We start from the raw sequence: 19,167 nt of genomic DNA on the forward strand, positions 1-19,167 counted from the left end.
GTGGCTGTATTGAAGGCGGGGGGGGGGAACACAGAGGACTAGACGGCAGTAGCAGCACACAGTATATATATACACATGAAAAACAGTACCACATGGCATCAAGGAGAGAAAGTAAAGCTAAAGAGAAGGGTGCCCAAATGCTTGAAAGCACTGCTCAGAACAAACCTAATATGAAGTCTGACCTTGTCAGCCCTCAGCCCTGGGAGGGCCCAGCTGCCACTGCGCGGAGGTGGAACGGACACAGGCATCGCATGCTGGCAGCGGCACTAGCAGCTCTACACCCGCTCAAAAACTTTGGCCATTGGGGAGAAAGAGTAAGCACTTGGTACAATATGGTCACTTCAACTTTGTTCAGTTTACCACAGTAATAAAGACATTGCTTTACAGATGCCACAGTTGATATACACAAAAATGTAGAAGAGAGTAGATAATTTCTAACTCTGTTGGTCAAAGAACACACCACTCACCAAGGTTTAAAAACAAAAATTTAGACATCTCTTCCTCCAAGATTTCCAGATATCTCCTTTACCAAAGCATGGGGATTTTCCCCCCTCTCTTTTTTTTCCAAAGTGGATAGTAAGGAAAAAACCAAACAACACAACAAAACCACCCCAGCTTCTAAAGCAGAAAACAATTCTGTGAAAATATGAAAGAGGTAGACAATCCTGGATTGTATTTAACCAGTGAACAAGGTCAAAAATTAAGTAGTCTGAGAATTTCTGGTAGCTTAGCCCTGAAATAGTCCCCCTTTTTCCATCCCCCAACCCCTCCACCCTTAGCTCAAAATGCAAGACCAACACGAACACATGATACAGCCTGCCTTGGTACGGGCAAATACACGGCTGAAGTCACAGGAGCACATTCTTCAGGGCTCATGAACCATCACATGACAAACATAACAAGAAGCCAATTTACTAAACAGAATTTAAACTTGAAAAAGTTCAGAATAATAATAAAAACCATTACGGAAACATCTCTTAGGAAGGGAGGAGCTACACTTAGAAAGACAGCAGCAGACAACAAAGCAAAGATCAGTCCTCATGTTATCTGAACTTTGGATTTCTAGTGCTACGCAGTTAGTATTGGTTACAAGTCCCTAACAGATACTTCTAGTCACATAGCTTACAGCCAATAAAAAGAGTTGGCCAGCAGTGAAGTCAGTGAAGACCTTATCAATAAGCCTCTCACAAACATACAAATATTTTACTTTAATTGCATAGAACTGAGCTAAAACCTTTCTGATTCTGCATGTTTGAAACCTAGCAGACTGCTCATTTGCTATAAAGCTTACAGGTAAGAGTGACTTCTTTTTTAAGAAGCAAGAGGACGTGCACCCACAATCCTTCTCCTTAGCTGTCCAGAAGTACTGACAGCTCTTCAGCACGCATACACGGTCTGCTTCCAACTCCAACCAGATAAATGGAAATGAAAGCAGAACTGCCTCTTAACAAGACGGCACTGTACAAACTGATTTGCACACTTACTTCTCCTGTCTGTACTGATTCCTGTACCAGGACAAAGAAACTTGGGTTTTTATTTCGTAAGAGCCACCTTCACTGGAAAAGTCTCAAAGCTATACTAACATTTTGCCCTGACAATTTCATTAGGGTTTGTTCCAATCCTGGAGTAGCGCTCAGCACTCAGGGATCCTGAAGGCTCCTAGCTGTTTAAAAAGGTTACAGCGATCTGCAGGGCCACTGTCAAACAGATCACTGTAGATTCACCCTTGGGATTAAGTCATCTCTATTTGTAAGCCCTTATGTGATGATCTGTCTATTACAGAGCACAAGTAGTGCATGAAAGCCTCTTCAAGGCCCTCACCACCATCTGTGAATTACATTATTAACAATGGTATGAACTTCCTAAGAGCATCTGGTTGTCTCCCCACCCCCTTCTCAAATCACTGCAGAGGGCTCTTCAGGATCCAAACTGGCAGGGGCGAAGCCATTTCCCTCCTGCCCTCCAACAGCAGAGGACAGAGGGGCTCGGTTCTCCGTCTCCATGCCCGACATGTACCCTGCACAACTCTTGCTATTGTTAAATGAACTAAACCAACTAAGTGGCGCGTGTACCACTGGCATCTTACTGGGAAAAGCGGAAATTTATCTCACGCTCTTGCAGAGGCAGCAGCTGAAGTACGCCCGAGCTGCTGCTGCAGAACACGCGTGCTGAGGCGCGACAAGGCCTGCACAGCCCTGCCCCGAGACCTCGCTTCTCACCAGCGCAGTCCTGAACTTAACCAAACCAGGCAGCAGCCATTAAGCCGGCTTGAACAGCTACTGCTGTAGCTAACTTTCTAGATGCAAACAAGTATTTTGTCATCCCAATCCTCCTCCCCACCAAGGGTGTTTCAGAAGCTTATTCTGAAAACATGCCAGCTCCTTGTAAACAAGAGACAGTATCACCTAGTACACCAGAGCACACTCTCATCTGAACTTTACAGAGAGTTCACATCAACCAGCCTCCTCGGCTACTCTAAGGGATCATTTGCTCTTACAGAAACAGAGTTCTTCCCATCTAATTTTCTGCTGCTTGCTCTTCAAACCCAGCTTCTTTTCTTGCTCTTGCATAGCCCTCTTGCGTAGGGCTTTTAAGAGCTTCTCGTCATCTCAACTTTCTGTATACACCATAAGCAGTTTTTCCCTTCTGTTTTGCACAGTATAGCCCTTCAGTTGCATTACAGATCATGGGTCAGGCAACATTGCTACAGCCCTGCAGGATACAGCATCTTCCTCTGCCTTAAGTTAGCAGCAGTATTTCTTGAAAGAAAAGAGCAACATTACGGCCAGCTCGATAAAGACTTCTATTCAGCAGGAAACAGCATCCAAAACAAACAATCCTGTAATGTAAAATAACAGACAGAAAATACCGGGTGGGGGGAAGGAGACAACAACGTTTGTGTACAAATTCACATGAACTCTTCTTCTAACATACTGCTTCTCTTACGCCCATGCTTCAAATAAATAAATAATCGGGCATACGTTGAGATGCTGGACACTGGCATCTACAACATACTCCTACTGCAGTTACAGGTAAATATAGAATCTTTTCAAGTCTATGAAGTAATGGGCACGTACTTTTATTCGAGGTCACCATCACGCCGATGTGCTGCCCGAACGCACGCTCTTTGTGCGGGTTGTCAGAGGAAGGCTGCAATTACTGTTGACCGCAAGCTACAGGAGGGGAGGAGGCCAGATGCACACAGCAGGTAGCCTCCAGGACGGTTCTGCCAGGGTTTAATTGTATTTCGGCCATGACCAGTCACTCCGCTTCGGGTGGCAGGTCAGGCTGAAGGGGAACCGCTACCCAGACTCCTGGGAAAGGACAGAGCTGTGTTTTTATGCGGCTGCTTAAACAAGTCAAGAGACCCATAAGAAAATTAAGTTTTATGAGTGGCTTTAGAGGGATGGCTTAATAACAGAATCCCAAACTCTTACTCCCTATAGCTTATTGGGAGGGATACAGGGAGAAGAAAAGAAGGAAATCTGGAGCAATTTAGTGGCACTTAGAGACAGGCTCTGCCAAGCCCAGCTCCCAACATACAGTGGGAGAACAGCATCCTGTCAAAAGCAGTTTAGGATTGCAGCACTAGATAGTTCAAATGACAGCAGCTAGAATTGGAATGAATTCCCATCTTTCAAACAGTATGTACAGGTGACCATGTAATCGAATTAGCTAATATTTTGCTAAATCAGTGCACTGAATATCAGCCAATGAGCTCATTTTTGGAGGCAGTTCAATGTCTCACTTCTAGGACTGATGTCAGTGTCACATGCTTGGAGAGAATCAGTCTGCAGCTGGATATTTTAAAGCCTTCTATTAGGAGTACAGAAAAGTCAGCGGATTTCAACAGCACCAACTAATGAATTTGTGTTTTATCATAACAATTTAGTCCCCAGACCCAGCTGTCAATCTCTCTGTGAGAGTATCAGGCCATTTCAGACAGTTCCCTTTCCCTCTGCTTTAAGCCACTAGATGGAAACTGAAGAGTGCAGCAACGACGTTGTTTCAACAGAGAAAGTTGTGTTTCAACAGAAAAGGAAATCAACAAAAAGACAAGGAAACAGGAAACTCTCACTGTTTCTGATTGGCTCGTGATATAATGAAAAGCCACTGAGAGACTAAACTCCGCAGTTGTAAAAACAAACAAACAATAGCAGGACCAAAGGTGCTGAGCATTGGTAGTGCAAACGCGTCAGGCAGTGACATTCAACCCTACCTTCAAATCCCATTCACTCGCAGACCAACCGTGAAGTCACTTTTTATTTATCCCTATCTTAGGTCAGTCACCGAAGTTCAGAGGCAAGTGTTCGTGCAGTATCTGTGAAGTCTCCCGCGCTTTGATGCTCGCACTTTGTACTGACAAGTAGGAATGGATTTGCGTTACACAAATAAGCAGTGTCTTCATTGTGCAACCGCATGCGACTTTTTTGGAGGAAAACAATGCTCAAATACAAGGAGTGTTGTGTGCATCGGGCTACAGGGTGGGTGGTGGTGATGTTGTCCGCAAGCACTCGGCACTGCTTACCTCCACGCCCATTGACTTCGGTAGAAGGCTACATAGGAAAAGTCGCGGAAGATGAAGTGGAAGCGTTCCCTAACCCAGGGCGCTGTCCGTACACTATACTCAAGAAAAAGACAAAACAACAAAACCACAGAAGTGAGGCAGCATGAAATTGTAGGTTTGGTTTGGGGCTTTTTTTGAGACTCCTGCAGTCCCCGCTCTAGTTAAGAAGTCAGACGATGACCCCTAGCTCTGAGCAAGCCCTTCACCACCCTGCCTGACCCTTTTACATCGCAAGAACATAGGATGAGAACAACGGTGATTTACCGCATGCCTACGTTGCTCCCGGAAGACCTTGGATGAGGGCACCTTAAAGCTCCACGTTCTGCTAACTGTTAAACGGCTCAGCGTTACTCAGCTAGTTAAGTCAGGGGCTGTATGCAAACACACAGCCCTCGCACGTAGCGCAGGGCAAGGCCCCTTTTAAGGTCCCTGGGAGCTCCTCTCAAAGAAGCTCACAAGCTCTGAATCTGTTTCAAGGGCATTTCAGTTCACCCTCGCTCAGGCTTCAACTTTTGGTCGTAATAGTTTTAAGAACAGGAGAGTCAAAGGCAAGGAGCACTACACTGCCACGAACGTGCAGCCCCACGTACAGGATTATACGCAGGAGTGCCAGAGCAGCTCGGGTACTCCCCGAGGAGCCGGCGGAAAGACGGGGCACTCGAAGCACTTCAGCGTGCGTGACACACACCCTGCTTGCACCGTGTGAACCTACAGGTGGGTAAGTAGGTCTGGTGTACGGACTGCAGCTGGGGTCGGGGAAGGTTATTGTAACCGAGCCAAACTACCTCACGGTATTACTTACTAGTAGTTAACTCCCAGAGGCTTATGACTTATTTTCTGACTGTAGTTTTTATCCTGGGCATTCAGTCAAAGAGACTAAAGGGAATAACAAGATTCTTACACATACAAGTTCTTATTTAGCTGCTTGTGGCTCAGTAAGGTATTCCCTCTCATTTTAAGATGAGGCTTATAAATCCAGTGTGCCTCAAAGGTTTTGAAGTAAGCAGAATACACCCTTAATTCCGAACTATCCCATTTTCTGCCAGAACTCCCCTATGCAGAGCTCTATTTTTTCATATGTTTGAAGCTATTTGGCAGTTACATGCAGCTCAGACCAGCCTGCACATTTTTCTCTCTCTCTTTTTTTCTTTAATTTTAGACTTAATGTAGCATGTACTCTCAGAAAGGTTTACAATGCAGCCTTTTGTAGTGAACTTGCTCCAAGCTGGGCCACTGCCAGGTTGTTATCAATGACATTTTAAAGCAGATGAATGAAGTTCTTATGTACGGTGACAAGCAGAATTGTGATATGGCACATGCATACACTGAAAGAAGAGAGCTTGCTATTAGTTTGTCAGGTTAATAAATAAATAGTGATTTCATGAGTAAAAGCCTTTTATTAGGAAACAAAAGAGAAAAATTAATATTTATAAAGCTTTAATGGTTTAGAGCGCTCTTTAAAATGAGATTATTCCATTTCAGTCAGAGCCACCATCATGGATTGGAGATTCTTGAACACGGCTTCCCCTCCTAATTCTCTTTATCATAGCAGTTCAAGACAGAGAACAAAGCTCTGCCTTCTGATCTGGTTCAGGCCAGGTTCAGGCCTGATCCACTACTCCTTCACAAGTAAGCTACTCAGTTTGAGATTGACACTATTGGAGGCTCAGGGCAGCAAACATTTCTGTTAGGGCTCCAGGACTGCCGCTAAAGGCTGCACCTGTTGGAAGAGCCGTCGGTTCCTCATCGCAGCAGGAAGCTCTCACGTTTGGCACAGCCTGCTTCCGCACCACGCCGAGGCACTGACACCAAGCCAGGAGGAGTGACGCTACGCGTTTGCAAAACTGGCTGCCATCAGAAGTCAGCTGGCGAATCACTTGCCATCCTCTGCCCCCAGAAATGATTCTTCACTAACACCCTGTTGGTATCCCTCAACCGCTTCAGGGTTCTTCAGTATTTCCCACAGCATGTACAGAGAAGTGTTTACCATCAAAGCAAAGTGTAAGAAGAGTGAAGTATGCCCAAGATGTCCTATCTCACAGCAAGCAAATGAGATTCTGACAAATACAGATCGCTTCTCACCTCAAGCTATCTTTGCACCTACTCCCTTGGGCCCAAGGCATTCCGTGCTCATCTGTCCTAGAGCCAAACTTGCAAGTTAAGTTTAAACAAGATGATTAGTTTTGGTTTGGGGTTGTTTGAGGTTTTTGGGGGAGTGTTTGCAGGAAGGGGTGTGTGTGTTTGCTTGGGTTTGGGTTTGTTGGGTTGTTTTTTGGTGTTTTTTTTTCTTTGTTGGGGTTTTACTTTTTAATTTTTTTAAATGAGGCACATCTCAAGTTCAGAATTAAGCTTGAATACTTGCTCATGTCTTGAAAATTTACTTGGGCTCACACCATCTTCTCCCCAAATACTACAAAGATGTCAAACTTTTCCCTTCTCCTCAAGGGAAAGCAAATGTTTGAACACCCTCACTCATAAGAGAACCAGATAGAAACTGCCCAAAATAACTGTCTCGACCATCCAGCTGGACACCAGAGGGAAATTTTTCACACTGAGGACAGTCACCACTGGAATAATCTCCCCAGGGAAGTGGGTGACTCGGCCACATTGGACACCTTCAAGAGTCGCCTGGACAGGGTGCTGGGCCATCTTGTTTAGACTCTGCTCCTCCTAGAAAGGTTGGATTAGATGATCCCTGAGGTCCCTTCCAACCTGTATGATTCTGTGATCTACAGTCCACATGAACAAATTGAAGTTAAACAGAGCTTCCTCCAGGCAAGAGCAGTTTCTAGTGTAAGAGAAAAATTCCACTTCAAAGACCAGAGGCATGGGTTGCAGAAGCCTGTGGCACACTTGTTACCTTTGCAGCATGAAGCACAAGTTGAGCTCAGGGATCTGTAAACTATATGTGAACAATATTTGTTCCACCCTCCAGGACTATGCAAACTCTATTCCAGTCATCCTATAAACGTTAACTGACAGTGTCTCCCTTGCCTGAAAGTTTATATAACTATGCCCAACTTTTGGGAAGGCATCTGAACACACGCTCCGTTCCTGTTGTTTTGCCCTGATAATCTCTTTTAAGATTCAGGAGCAGAGCGGAAGCTGCACAGGAAATTTGCTCCCGGCACATGACGGAGGCAGCCACCCCCAGCAAAGTGCTGAGGGACACCGGGGCAGGCTGACACAGAAAGCGAGGGATAACATATATTGGATTTCCACATGCAACCGTATTGACACGTTTATACAATATTAGACTTGACCCGCACTACAGGGGTAGCAGCTGTCTGGAGGTTTACTTAAATGTTGAAATTTAGGCTTCCATGTTCTATTAACTGCTGTGCAACCAGAGCGCCACAAAGAAGGAAGAAATGCCAAAAAGAACAACAACAACAAAGACTAAGCTGTCCTGTTTCACTTCACTTTTTGAAGTCACAAGCTTGCTACCCCACAGAAGGACAACTCAGCTGAAAACAAAACCAGAGGAAACTCCCAATAACAAAACTCACTAGATGTTACATAAGAAAAACACTTGCTCAGAAAGTGAATTAAGTCTTTGTCAACCATCCTGCAATTTTAAAAGGCAAAGGCGAAGGCTGTCATTCCAAGGCTTACCCTTCACCCAGGAAGGCAATATAATACGGCAGCTAGTTAAACTGTTTCGCACCACATTTTGAAGCACTGTATTTAAATACAATGGTTACAGCATCATCTGGAGAACATGCCCAGAACTGTTTGTCCTTAAACTATTTTAAACTATTGAGGAGGATTGTGGAAAGGGAAACAAAAACAGAAAGGCAACAACAAAAACAAAGAACAACAACAAAAAAAGACTTAATCCTTATTCCAGAAACATCTTTATCTTTTCACCTAGCATTTCCTCCTGCAACTAGGTTTAGCTCCCGCCTGTAGGTCAGAGAGCTGAGTCACTTTCCTGCTTGCCCCACAGCTACTTAAGAGCTAAATTTTCAGCGCGACATCCTGCTTCCTACAAGAGATGCTCCAGAAGTCAGGATTACTGCAAAGAACCAGCAGACTCGGTACAAGAAGCAGGCCACCTCACAGATGACTGCTGACCCTCTGCTCCTACGCAGACATTCACATACAGAAGTTCTGGTTTTTTAATCACAGTTTGCTAAGGACTGGCCCCTTCCTGGCTGAGCAAGACCTTGCAAATTGTTTTCAGACAGAGGGTCAGCAGCCCACAGGTTTTTCCACATGCAAGCGAAGGTTAGGGACTTTTGGTTTTAAATGCCTGGAACGTGGCACTTGGGACACTTAACAGCATTCAGCAGCTTCAGAGGTTCGTGGGAAACTCCAGCTGCAGATATATTAAGCCAAAGGGTTGGTCCTGCATCACGCAGAAGACTCGGGCTACCTCCAAGTACCAGCAAAGCTCTCCTCTGGAAAGCCAAGCTTTTTACACATGTAAGGCATATGCCCTATCCCTCCCTCTCATCATCACACTAAAAGGTATAGAGATGAAACGCTTCAAGGGTTTTGGTTTTTTGCTTAAGAATCCTAATGTACACGTTTCTCAGATGTTAGCCGTTGAAGCAAAACCAAGCTAGTTGAACAAGTCTTAAAAGTTCTTGCTGCAATTTTCAGTGTGATAATTTTGTACATCAAAACAGAAGGGCCGTGGCAGCAGCCAGCAGGAGTGATAGGACAGCCACAGTCCCCTGCGACAGGACCAGCTTTCCGCATTAAGAATCCATTTCTCAGGTATTTAATCCAGTTAAAAGTTGAAGACAAAGGTGCTTAGCACAGCAGGTTTTCCCTTTTTCCTAGGGAGGCCTTGAGACCTAACAAATGAATGCAGTATTCCTCAACAAAATCCCTACGGTGCCATTCTTCCCCAGCTACTTCCTATTGCTTAGTGTCTGTTCCAAGATGGAGAACAAACTCTTGGATTTGGAACCTGCTCCAGATGCCCTTTGGGCATCCCCACTCATACAACAGCAAAGCCAGTTACAGGCAAACTAACGGAAGCAGCCTGCAGATTTTCTCCTAAGAAGAGAGTATCATATACCAACCGCTCAGCAAGCGTGTTAATGTAGAGAAAACGCGTGACTCAGTGGACTTGCAGTACACAGGAGTTAGGTTATGGCCTTCTGCCTTTCAGATCCTGCTTTATCTCGCCTCAAGACTTGTTTGTGGCTCACCCCACAGGGGTGTGGGCGAGGGGTAAGCTGTGCATCAGGGATCCTGGCATCACAAGACCCAGAGCCATGCAACTCCTGAGACATCATCTCTGGAATTCACTTTCTAGAGATGTCCCGCACTGCTCTACTTGGAGCGCAGTGGAAAGCTCAGGCATGCAAGCCACCTCCTGAGCTCTGGTATGAGCTCAGCACAGGGACAGCACGATCTGTGATAAAACAGTTCTTTCAAAATAGGTCAGATTAAATATTCCAATGTCTTTGATTGCCTCAATACAAGAAGTTTATACTGCGGCCTTGATTTCCTCACTAATTTCACCTTGAAACTGTTACACTGATGCAGTAACTTCATTATTTCCATGAAGCCTCAGTTGAGGAGCTCCTCGGTAGAAGGAGCACCAGTATACCCAAAACCAGGCAGCAGCGTTTCAGCGAGTGCCACAGGCGTTTTACCAAGGCCATAAGAAGTTCACGTCACAGGGTATTTGCCAGGAGTTTCATGATTGCTGGCACACACAGCAAGGGTGCCACGGAAGCAACAAGCTGTTTAACCGTGTGACTCATCTTAGAGCAACGTTTTATGCCTTCTGAGAGGAGATCAGCCTGCAATGAGCAACACTGATAAGATGCATATTCAGAGCAATTCTATTTGGGCAAAAAGCTATTGACACATTGAAAACGGCATATACAGAAGCCTGCCCAAAGGCTAACTGAAGCACACAAACACACATGCTGCAATACTATATTATTGCAATAAGACAATTTGCAGATGGTTGACACTGATCGGAACCAATTTATACAGCCCAACTCAGAAATGCAAAAATGGTTTTTAGCCTTCATAACTTTTTTATCCCTTTAAACAGAGCACTCTGGAGGAACAGCTTCCAGCCATAAGGTAAGAAACCCTGCATGCCTTGTTTAAATCACTGACCACCTCCAACAGATATCACCTATTTCTCTTGCTACAAAAGATATGAGCTTCACTGTCACTACCCAAAAAACAAAAGGATGCTCAGGCAAATCAATGGAACAAAGAAGAGACCCTATTTAAATTTGCAGGCTGAGCTAAACAACTGGAAGTCTTGTCAACTGCCTGCTCCAAGCCCAGTGCTTTCATCTTGCAAGGCCAGTATACATAAAGGAAGTATCCGTCACAGAAGACCAGCAGCTTAGTACACACTTCTTGCTAAGGGCATCAGCAAGAGTCAGACAGGAAGACAGTAAAAGCTTCAGGTCAGTCAAACTCTAAAAGTACAGAAGCATTTTTTAAGCTTCCCATCCATTACATTCTTGCAAGGACAGCATGAGCTTCCAGCGGACAGATGTTCCTGAGAGCCAGTCGGCAAAACAGCCTTCTCGCTTCAGCGGGGTGAAGCTGTGCTGTGGTACTGGGAGGATGTGGTTTGTTGTGACTGAAGAATGAAACCTCGAGCTGCAGGCTGTGATCAGGGAGCAGCTACACTGAGCTAAGCTGCCCAAAGGCTATTTTCTTTTTTTTAATTTCCCAAGACAGAATAGTTGCAGCTATAGATCTTTCAGGATTTTTTTCCCCAGTAACTGCAAATCCTCAGGAACTACCCCTGCATGAAGGCAGCCCTCTTACACTAGAATACTTTCAGAGACTGCTTTTTGAATGGCAGTCTCCACTCAAAATAGCATTCTCCACGTAAGTAAATGTGTCACAGACTCTCAGAATAACTGTAGATATTACAAGTACCCTGCCCTTTTCAACTGCCATTCATTACTTAAACAGCAAGAATCAATATTGGTCAGATAATATTCATTACAGCGTCACAGGCTATTTGCATTTTCAAATTACAAGCTCCTTTTCAAAACACAGGAATTTATGTACCGAGGCAACAACTTCAGTGTATATTTCACTCTGTTTCAATGTAACTTCATATTTTGAAAGCTGCACTGATAAAATTTCCCTCTGAACCTAAAAATGGCCACTTTAGGTCAACACCAACAAAATACTACAAGAAGCCTGACTTTCCCCAAGAAAAGCAGGCTTCAGCTTGTAGGCCAGCTACCATAGCCTCTCTTGGCTGGACTTCACTGGTCAAGGCATAAATACTACAAAACTGACAACTTGTAAAGCAATGCCCCAGTAAACTAAACAAAAAGAAAGGGAAGGATATGGGAGATGCAGCTGCCACCTTCACGAAGAAACCTTGCACTGAGTGATCTAACGTAAAGCACAGTATGAAAGAGGTATTTTATATTTGGTGCATCCTTCAGCTCAATAAGCACAGTAACAAATAGCGCGACATATTAGACCCAATAGTCAAAGTAAGTCACAGCCAGGTCCAAATTTACACCCCTCTTCTCACAAATCAGATTAGAAAAAGCCAGCAAAAACAAAACCACTCCGCTACACAGTCCAAACCTAACAATCATCAGGTTCGGTAAGGTATGAACACTCAGAAAAACCTACAAACATATCTGGGAAATGCAAATAAAGGGTTGGCTATTTCTGGAAGAAATTAACAAAAAATAATCAAGCTATAATTCCTACATCCTACAAAAGGACAGTTAGATCCCTTAAAAAAAAAAAAAAGATACAGACTCTTTCTCGTACTCTGCAAGTTTTAAGAATGTTCCTATGCAATCCTCAGCGAGGTCTCAATTCAACTGTCATCATCCTCCTTCTCAGCTCCAAATACTGTTCTCAACCTGAAAAAGGACCGCACATGGACCCCGGTCCAGTGCCCCCTGCTCTAGGTGTGCCTGCTCAAGCAGGGGGTTGGACGGGATGATCCCAGAGGTCCCTTCCAGCCCCACCATTCTGGGATTTCATGCAGATCCCTAGAAGATCCTGCTCTGTGTGTGGACAACAAATCTTCAGGAGAAGGATCAGTCTTTTGTCACAAAGTAGCTTCAGCTTAACCATCCAGCTGCTTAAGGAGCTGAGTTTCACCACATATTAATGCATTTACACACACAAAAATGCTCGGCAACCCAAGCGCCTGGTCTTGTGCAGCTGGATAGAAGCATTTTAACAATACAGCATCACACCCAACGCGAGGCAGACACCTCCCATGTTCCTTGCAAAGCTTTCAACAGAAGTTTCAAAGATAGAGAGGAAGTTACAAATCACCTCACTAATATAGTTTTATCTCCCAACGGTGACAGCTGGCAACACAGGAAATTGAGGTATCTGTGAGGCCCTATGGGAAGTTTGCCTGAAGCAGGAATCAGCACGTTCTTCTGGTCCACTGCCTCTGAAAACTGAAGTTTACAGAGTGAGCTACGCCTATACCTGAAAAACATCTGTTGAGGAAAACCAACAAATACAAGATGACACCATCTTGAAAGATTAGGCATTTCTAAGTCTACTAAATATTTCACAAGAAGCTTCTGTTCCCCTAGCTACATTGTAGTCCCTTCCAAAAATCAACTCCCCACAACCCCATACAAGCAGCAGCTAACAAGATCTCAACTAATTAAGAAAAAAAGAAAAAAAAAAGTTCTATGTTAGATAGACCGGACTTACCAAGGATTAAGTAAACTCACAAATACCACATTGTTTAATAGCAACTGCAGGACCAGGGGTAGAGAAATGTTATATTTAGCTTCCCCATAAATAAGTGGGAAAATATTTCCTCTCTGTTCCACCAGCAAGGAGCTCTCAAGCACAACATGACAGAGACTCCCCAAACACATTTGTAGGGCTCTGCTTCCTGCTCAAGCTGTTCTCCTGGGAATAAGGAGGGGAAGTCAAATGGCTTAAGTTTTCATTTGCTTTAAACTTTTTTTTTTCTTAACTGTGCATTTTAGAACAATATCTGCAGCATATCCTCTCTTTCTGGGTCAGTCGCTCCCTTCCAATAAAAGCATATTGTCTCCCTGAGGGTAGGGAAGACAAGTGAACTGCGAGAGCTATCAGGGGCAGACTGCCTGCCCAGCTTCTTCGCTTCTCAGGAAGGAGTCGTGATAGAGAAAAGAAAACCAGCACTTAAAAGAAATTACAGTTTTTGTTCTGTACAACTGTGCAAGAAATTAATTCAAACAGGCAAGTTCCAATAGATTATTTCTCAACACAGATATCATCAGACGTCTTTTCGAAAGCTACAGAGAGTGTAAGAGCAGTTTCCACCGCTCCCGTCATCATGCTGACACAGATTCGATGCTAGCCTGGTGACTGAAGTTACCCAACAACTCCCAGCGCCTTAGAGAACAAGGCTCACAGAGGATTTTGAGGCAGGCCTCTTTTACCAGCTCTCTGCTTCAGCTAATGCTCCTTCTTGCACCTTGTCCCTAGACCTGACAATGCGGCTGCTGCGCCCGCACTTCGCTACAGAGCGAGCAACAGAGATACTGCGTGTTTGTCAGCCAGAGCAAGACATTGCAGCTTCATACCAACAGCAGGTTCAGAGAGACGGTTCACTGCTTAGAGATCCAAGCAGCAAAAGTAACTTCAAAATGATACGCAAACAAGGACAGTGTTAACAACTGCATTCAACAACAATGCATGCACACCAACAGCCCACACAAAATAACTTATTCCCTTTTAAAATGTTATATTTTGGTTAACAATGCTGAATAACTTTTTTTTTTTATTTAAACCCCAAAAGCAAAGGATATAGCAAGTTAAGTTCATTCCGATTTCTTTCTGTTCATTATCTTACAGTTGTCAAGAAAGAACCCAAAGAAAATATCCTTTTTTTTTTACCCCTCTGAAATTAAGATACTAGAAGGGATGGATGGAAAGCCCTACCACTTGACAAGATACCATCCAGCAAGTCAGGGGATATGGCACAGATGTTTGGAAGTAGGGTCAAGAAGTCTGGGGTATGGGGAGAAAAAGCAACAGGCTAGGTTTTTCAAATCGCCCTAGCAAAGCTCTGCCTGCATGTCTGAGCAGCACTTGTGAACACCATGGTTTTATTCACCGCTTTCGATCACAATGGGGCTCCTGTGCCCACCTGCTATAACACAGACACACACTCCAAGGACCCTTCTTTCACTTTGACTTGAGCCATCCTCCTCCTCCCCAAAAAAAACTTCTTTGAGGGACGGGAGGGAGAACAGCCACGCCCCTCAACTCCCCCCCACAAAAAACACAGAAGGGGGAAGGGAAAAAAAAAAGAGGAAATCTTATTTTGTGTGACAAGATAAACAAAGGCCTTGCTCAGCACCAAGCAGCCCCTCTCCGCTCATGGCATCTTTACATTTTACTGTTGTTCAGCCCTGCCTTGTGCTCTGTTAGCAGAAAATGGTACATCAGAAAACAATTGTTCTGCCGTATAGAAGTGAAGACCGCAGTCCTATTTCTCCAAAGCAACTGCATAACCAAAGGCCAAAACAAACAGACAGCAGAAGTCTGGATGGACAATTAAGGGAATTTTACAAGTCATCAAGCAACCAGAGGGCTGTAAATGTATAATCAACACTTTGTATGAACTGCCCTGAAACTAATACTCATGAGATGCTCTATGGCAATGAGAACAAGATAAAAACCTATAAATAAAAGCCATCCAATTTCAGAGTGATTCAGATCAGCTATTCCCCTGAATCCGTAAGAGCCAATTATAACTGTTTATAGGGCACACTTAATGCAAAAATTCACTTTGAGGGCATCAATTTCACCCTTTCTCCTTGTCTGAGAAGTTCATCTCTAAACAAAGAGACATCAAGCAATTTAAAAGGGAATCCATCTCTGCCCTCAAAATTCTGAGTGACCTGGAAACAGAACTAGACATAGCCATATGCTTGCACACCAACATCCTTCTTCCTAGCCTACAAGCTGGAAGAGCAAAGCTCCAGCAGTCACCACATAATCCTTCTTCAGAAACATCAGGATTTCATGCAGAAAGTTCAACCCTTATACAACTCATAAAATTATTTAGCCAGATGAGCTGTCTTTTAAAGAAGTAATTTAGAGCTAGAGTTATCAGTCTGTACAGAAGGAAGCTACCACCAGTTTACAACAGATTGTTTCAACCAATTTCACTCAACACTGAACGAATCGAGCCCCCCTGCTGAAGTCAACAAGGATCCATAGGAACAGCAAGCATGGCAGGCTCGCAGGACCAAAGCCTTCTTAAGGACTGAAAAGGTGGCTGCCCTGTGGACAAGCCCTTGGCAGCCCAGGAAGGTTCATCAGCTGAAACGACACCAAAGTTTTGATTAAGAAACAACAACTTTGTGGCAAAGGAGGAACACACACAAGCTCAACAACATTGTGACAGAAGAACCAACCAAGCCCAGCTATCTAATAAGAGGCTAAAAGGGCAGTCAAACTCCTCAAGTGTGGTTAGGAAGTTATTACAGGAAATGCAGAAGTACTCAAACAATAGCAGTTAAGGGCAAAATATGATGAATATCGTTTCCACTTTAGACAGCAAAAAAAGTCTGAGAAAGTAGAAGTAATTGTAAGAACCAAAACCAGGCCAGGAAAACAGTCACACGCTTATTTTTCGCGTGGGGCACCGACAAGTTACAAATACCACTGGTACAGAATACACCTCCGTACTGTGAGACTGAAGAAAGATAATATAGATAAATATGGAGAAAGCTGCATTCTCTTGATCTATCAGGCTCTGGAGGGAGTTGTTTATATATTAAAAAGTAAGTAGTGTTCAAAAATCAGTACAGTTTCAATTTAATTGAATTGATAGGGAAGCAGCCTGGCTGTTCCAGATGTGAAAGCTTTACAGAATACGATTAATTGTTCATATATATCAAATACTTAACAAAGGAACGGGTTATGTATGCACCCACGTGGGAGAAAGGAAGATGCCAAGAGACACAGACCTATTCCCATAAGATGCCTTAAAGGCAAGAAATGTATGAGAAAGACAGTAGTGGAAAGGGTAAAGAAGTCAAAAGGGAAAAGCAACCTGTGAAGTAATGCAGCGTATTAATATTTGTAGTAGAGAAATAAGCGAAATTAACCTGTGTTGCTAAATAAACATACTTTAGGAGAGACATGGCAGTGAAGGGGGGAAGTGTTCTGACAGTTAAAATGCTGTCAGGGCAGGCAGGACCTGTCAAGTAGCTGATCTAGTTTCAGAAGAGGTTACCTAACGCAACACAAAATCTTTTCAGAGCAGTTGGCTCTTTCATCCCCCCACCGTGATGGAAGCAACTGGGATCTCAACTCTCCTCCTGCCCAAACATTTGCAAACTAGACATAACACCAGTGTGATAATGCATGAGGTTTTTTAAGGAAGAAAGCTGAGAACTAAGCATACAGAAAGCGAAAGCAAGCTCACTATTTTCATCCTCATCCTTAGCTGTGTTAGAACCAAGCCACATAATCAGTAGGTAGCAGTTTAAGGGGCGAACATGCAAGATTTTACAATACAGAAGTACTAAAACAACACCCTGTCCCAAGTTTAAAGATCATGGAAAGCAAGAAGTCTTTGGAGCTGCCTCCCTCACTTCCTGACTGAGGGCAGCGATGAGAACATCTGCTCATTCTGCACATCTCACCCAGGGATGGGAAACTTGGCCTTTATGTATCTGTCTTGGGCTTGACACGGCCTCTTGAAGATTGCATTCCACATTCAAAATAAAGGAAAGAAAAAAGAATTTTAGCTCTTTGCAAAGGGCCAAGTACCGGAGATACCCAGAGGGTACTGTCAGATTAAATCATCTTAAAACAGCCGTAACTGGAACAATGTCAGTTTGCTTCCACGCACGCTTCCCGCCTCTCTCCCACCACATACAATGAAAACAAAACTAATCCAGGCTGCTTTATTTAGCCAGTTCCGCGCTGCAGCTGGGGCAGCAGCACCTTACACAGAGCGCTGGGGCTCAGCCGGTGCTGCAGCACCTTCCCGCGGGGCGCTGGGGCTGGGGCTCTGCCCAGGACCCTGCGGGAACCACCCGGGCTGCGCTTCCCGAGAGCCCGGAGCGCGGAGCTCCCCCGGCTCCCCGAGGCCGACCCGGGCCCGCTGAGGTGCCCCCGGCACCCCCTCCTCTCCCCTCGCCTGTCACCAGGCCACGGCCACGCAAGCGCGACTCGAGGGCCCCGCAGGGGGGTCTGACCCCGTTCCCAGGGGCCGGGGGGCGCTGGGGCAGGAGGGCCGGGGGGCTGAGGCTGGCCGGGGGGCGCTGAGGCGGGGCCGCCGCTGCCCACCCCCCCCGCCGGTCCTGTCAGGGCCCGGCCACCAGCGGGAAGGGCGTGAGGGGAGGGGGGGTGTAAAGCGAGCGGTCTGGCGCACGCATGCGCACCGCCGCGCGCCGGACCCTAACGGCCACCAACCGCCGCGCTCCCCTCAGCGCCGGGCGGGCGGGCGGACGGACGGACTGACTGACGGACGGACTCACCGAGGCGCAGGGGCTGGAGGTGGCGCTGGGGGTAGGCGAGCGCTGCACCGTAACCAGAGCCATCGAGGCGCGGCGGGGCCCCCCGTGCGGCCGGCGGGGCCTCACTCCATGGCGGGAGGGCGGGGAGGGGAGCGGGGGCGGCGCCGGCCGCAGGGGGCAGCAGCTCCGCGCGCGCCAACGGCCTCTCGCTGACTGAGGCGCGCCGGGGCTGGGCCGGCCGGGCACAATAAGGCGGCAGTGCGCATGCGCCAGCTGTCAGCGCGGCACCGCCCCCGGGGCCGCGCCGGAGGATTAACCCTTGCCACGCCGGCGGGCTGCCGCGCTGAGCGAGCACGGCCCCGGCAGCACCTGCTATGCCCGGCCCCGGCGTCGGCCTGGGAACGGGTCTCATCGTTCCTCCTCAGGCCTCTCAGCCCCAGAGATGAGTTTTAGGAATGTCAGAACGTGCCTCCCGTAAAAAGTGGAGTTTTTCTGGAATCCCAGCCCGCTGGGAGCTGTAGCAATGCGTATGGCACCTACTCAGTGACACTAAGCTGGCCTTAATGCTCACACGCTGTGGCTTTTCCTTGGCTTAGGGAGCAATAGTAACTCCTTCTGTAATAAAAACAGCATATAACACCTATTTATACCTCAGTGCACAAGCCCAAACACCAAAAAAACAGTCTAATAAGTATATGTGACAAAGCACTTAAACACCCCAAAATGCAATACTGCTTCATAGTTCGGGTTCTGAGACACAGAGCCTATTAAGCTTCTTAAGACACTATTAAGCTTTGTGTATTTTGCGGTTTCAGCCTGGTACTACTGAAGCTGTGGGAAGGTTGGCATCAAGAAATATCTTGGGCATCCAATGGCAACACTACATGTGACAAACAGAAGCCAGTCAGAATATTAAACAGAGCAAACTCTTCTTTGTCAGGAGTGTGTATTAACCCACTGGTTCCTTTTAAGCACCTAGTCCGTATTGCGTTCATGTGCTCCTCAGACTGACAGGGCTGCATGAGACTCTTGCCCCTGTAAATCTAAGCACCAGAGAAGCCACACGGTAGCCCTTCAGGCTATTCCCCAGAGCCCTGCAGTCAAAATAATTAGCAGGGCTGCTCTGGTAGCTGGGCTTCACTGCAAGGGAGAAGTCAGGCTTGCTAATGAGGCATTTTG

General features: G+C 45.8%; 2 protein-coding genes across 6 annotated transcripts in view; one reads left to right on the forward strand and one right to left on the reverse strand.

Moving 5' to 3' along the window:
- The window catches only part of SSH2 (slingshot protein phosphatase 2), a 103,926-nt gene extending 85,657 nt beyond the window's left edge, over positions 1-18,269 (reverse strand). Inside the window, 3 exon segments of the mRNA XM_075112756.1 lie at positions 18,010-18,109; positions 18,111-18,241; positions 18,243-18,269. Of these exon segments, the coding sequence (XP_074968857.1) occupies positions 18,010-18,109; positions 18,111-18,241; positions 18,243-18,254 (243 nt within the window). The 5' untranslated portion in view covers positions 18,255-18,269.
- Positions 17,919-19,167, forward strand: part of EFCAB5 (EF-hand calcium binding domain 5) — a 42,602-nt gene continuing 41,353 nt past the window's right edge. For all 5 annotated transcript variants that reach the window (XM_075112752.1, XM_075112751.1, XM_075112753.1 and 2 more), the window contains exon 1: positions 17,919-18,040. The gene's annotated coding sequence lies outside the window, so the exon portion shown is untranslated. The remainder of the gene's footprint in view (positions 18,041-19,167) is intronic.

The sequence above is a fragment of the Phalacrocorax aristotelis genome, chromosome 18, assembly GCF_949628215.1.
Source record: "Phalacrocorax aristotelis chromosome 18, bGulAri2.1, whole genome shotgun sequence".
Lineage (NCBI taxonomy): Eukaryota > Metazoa > Chordata > Aves > Suliformes > Phalacrocoracidae > Phalacrocorax > Phalacrocorax aristotelis.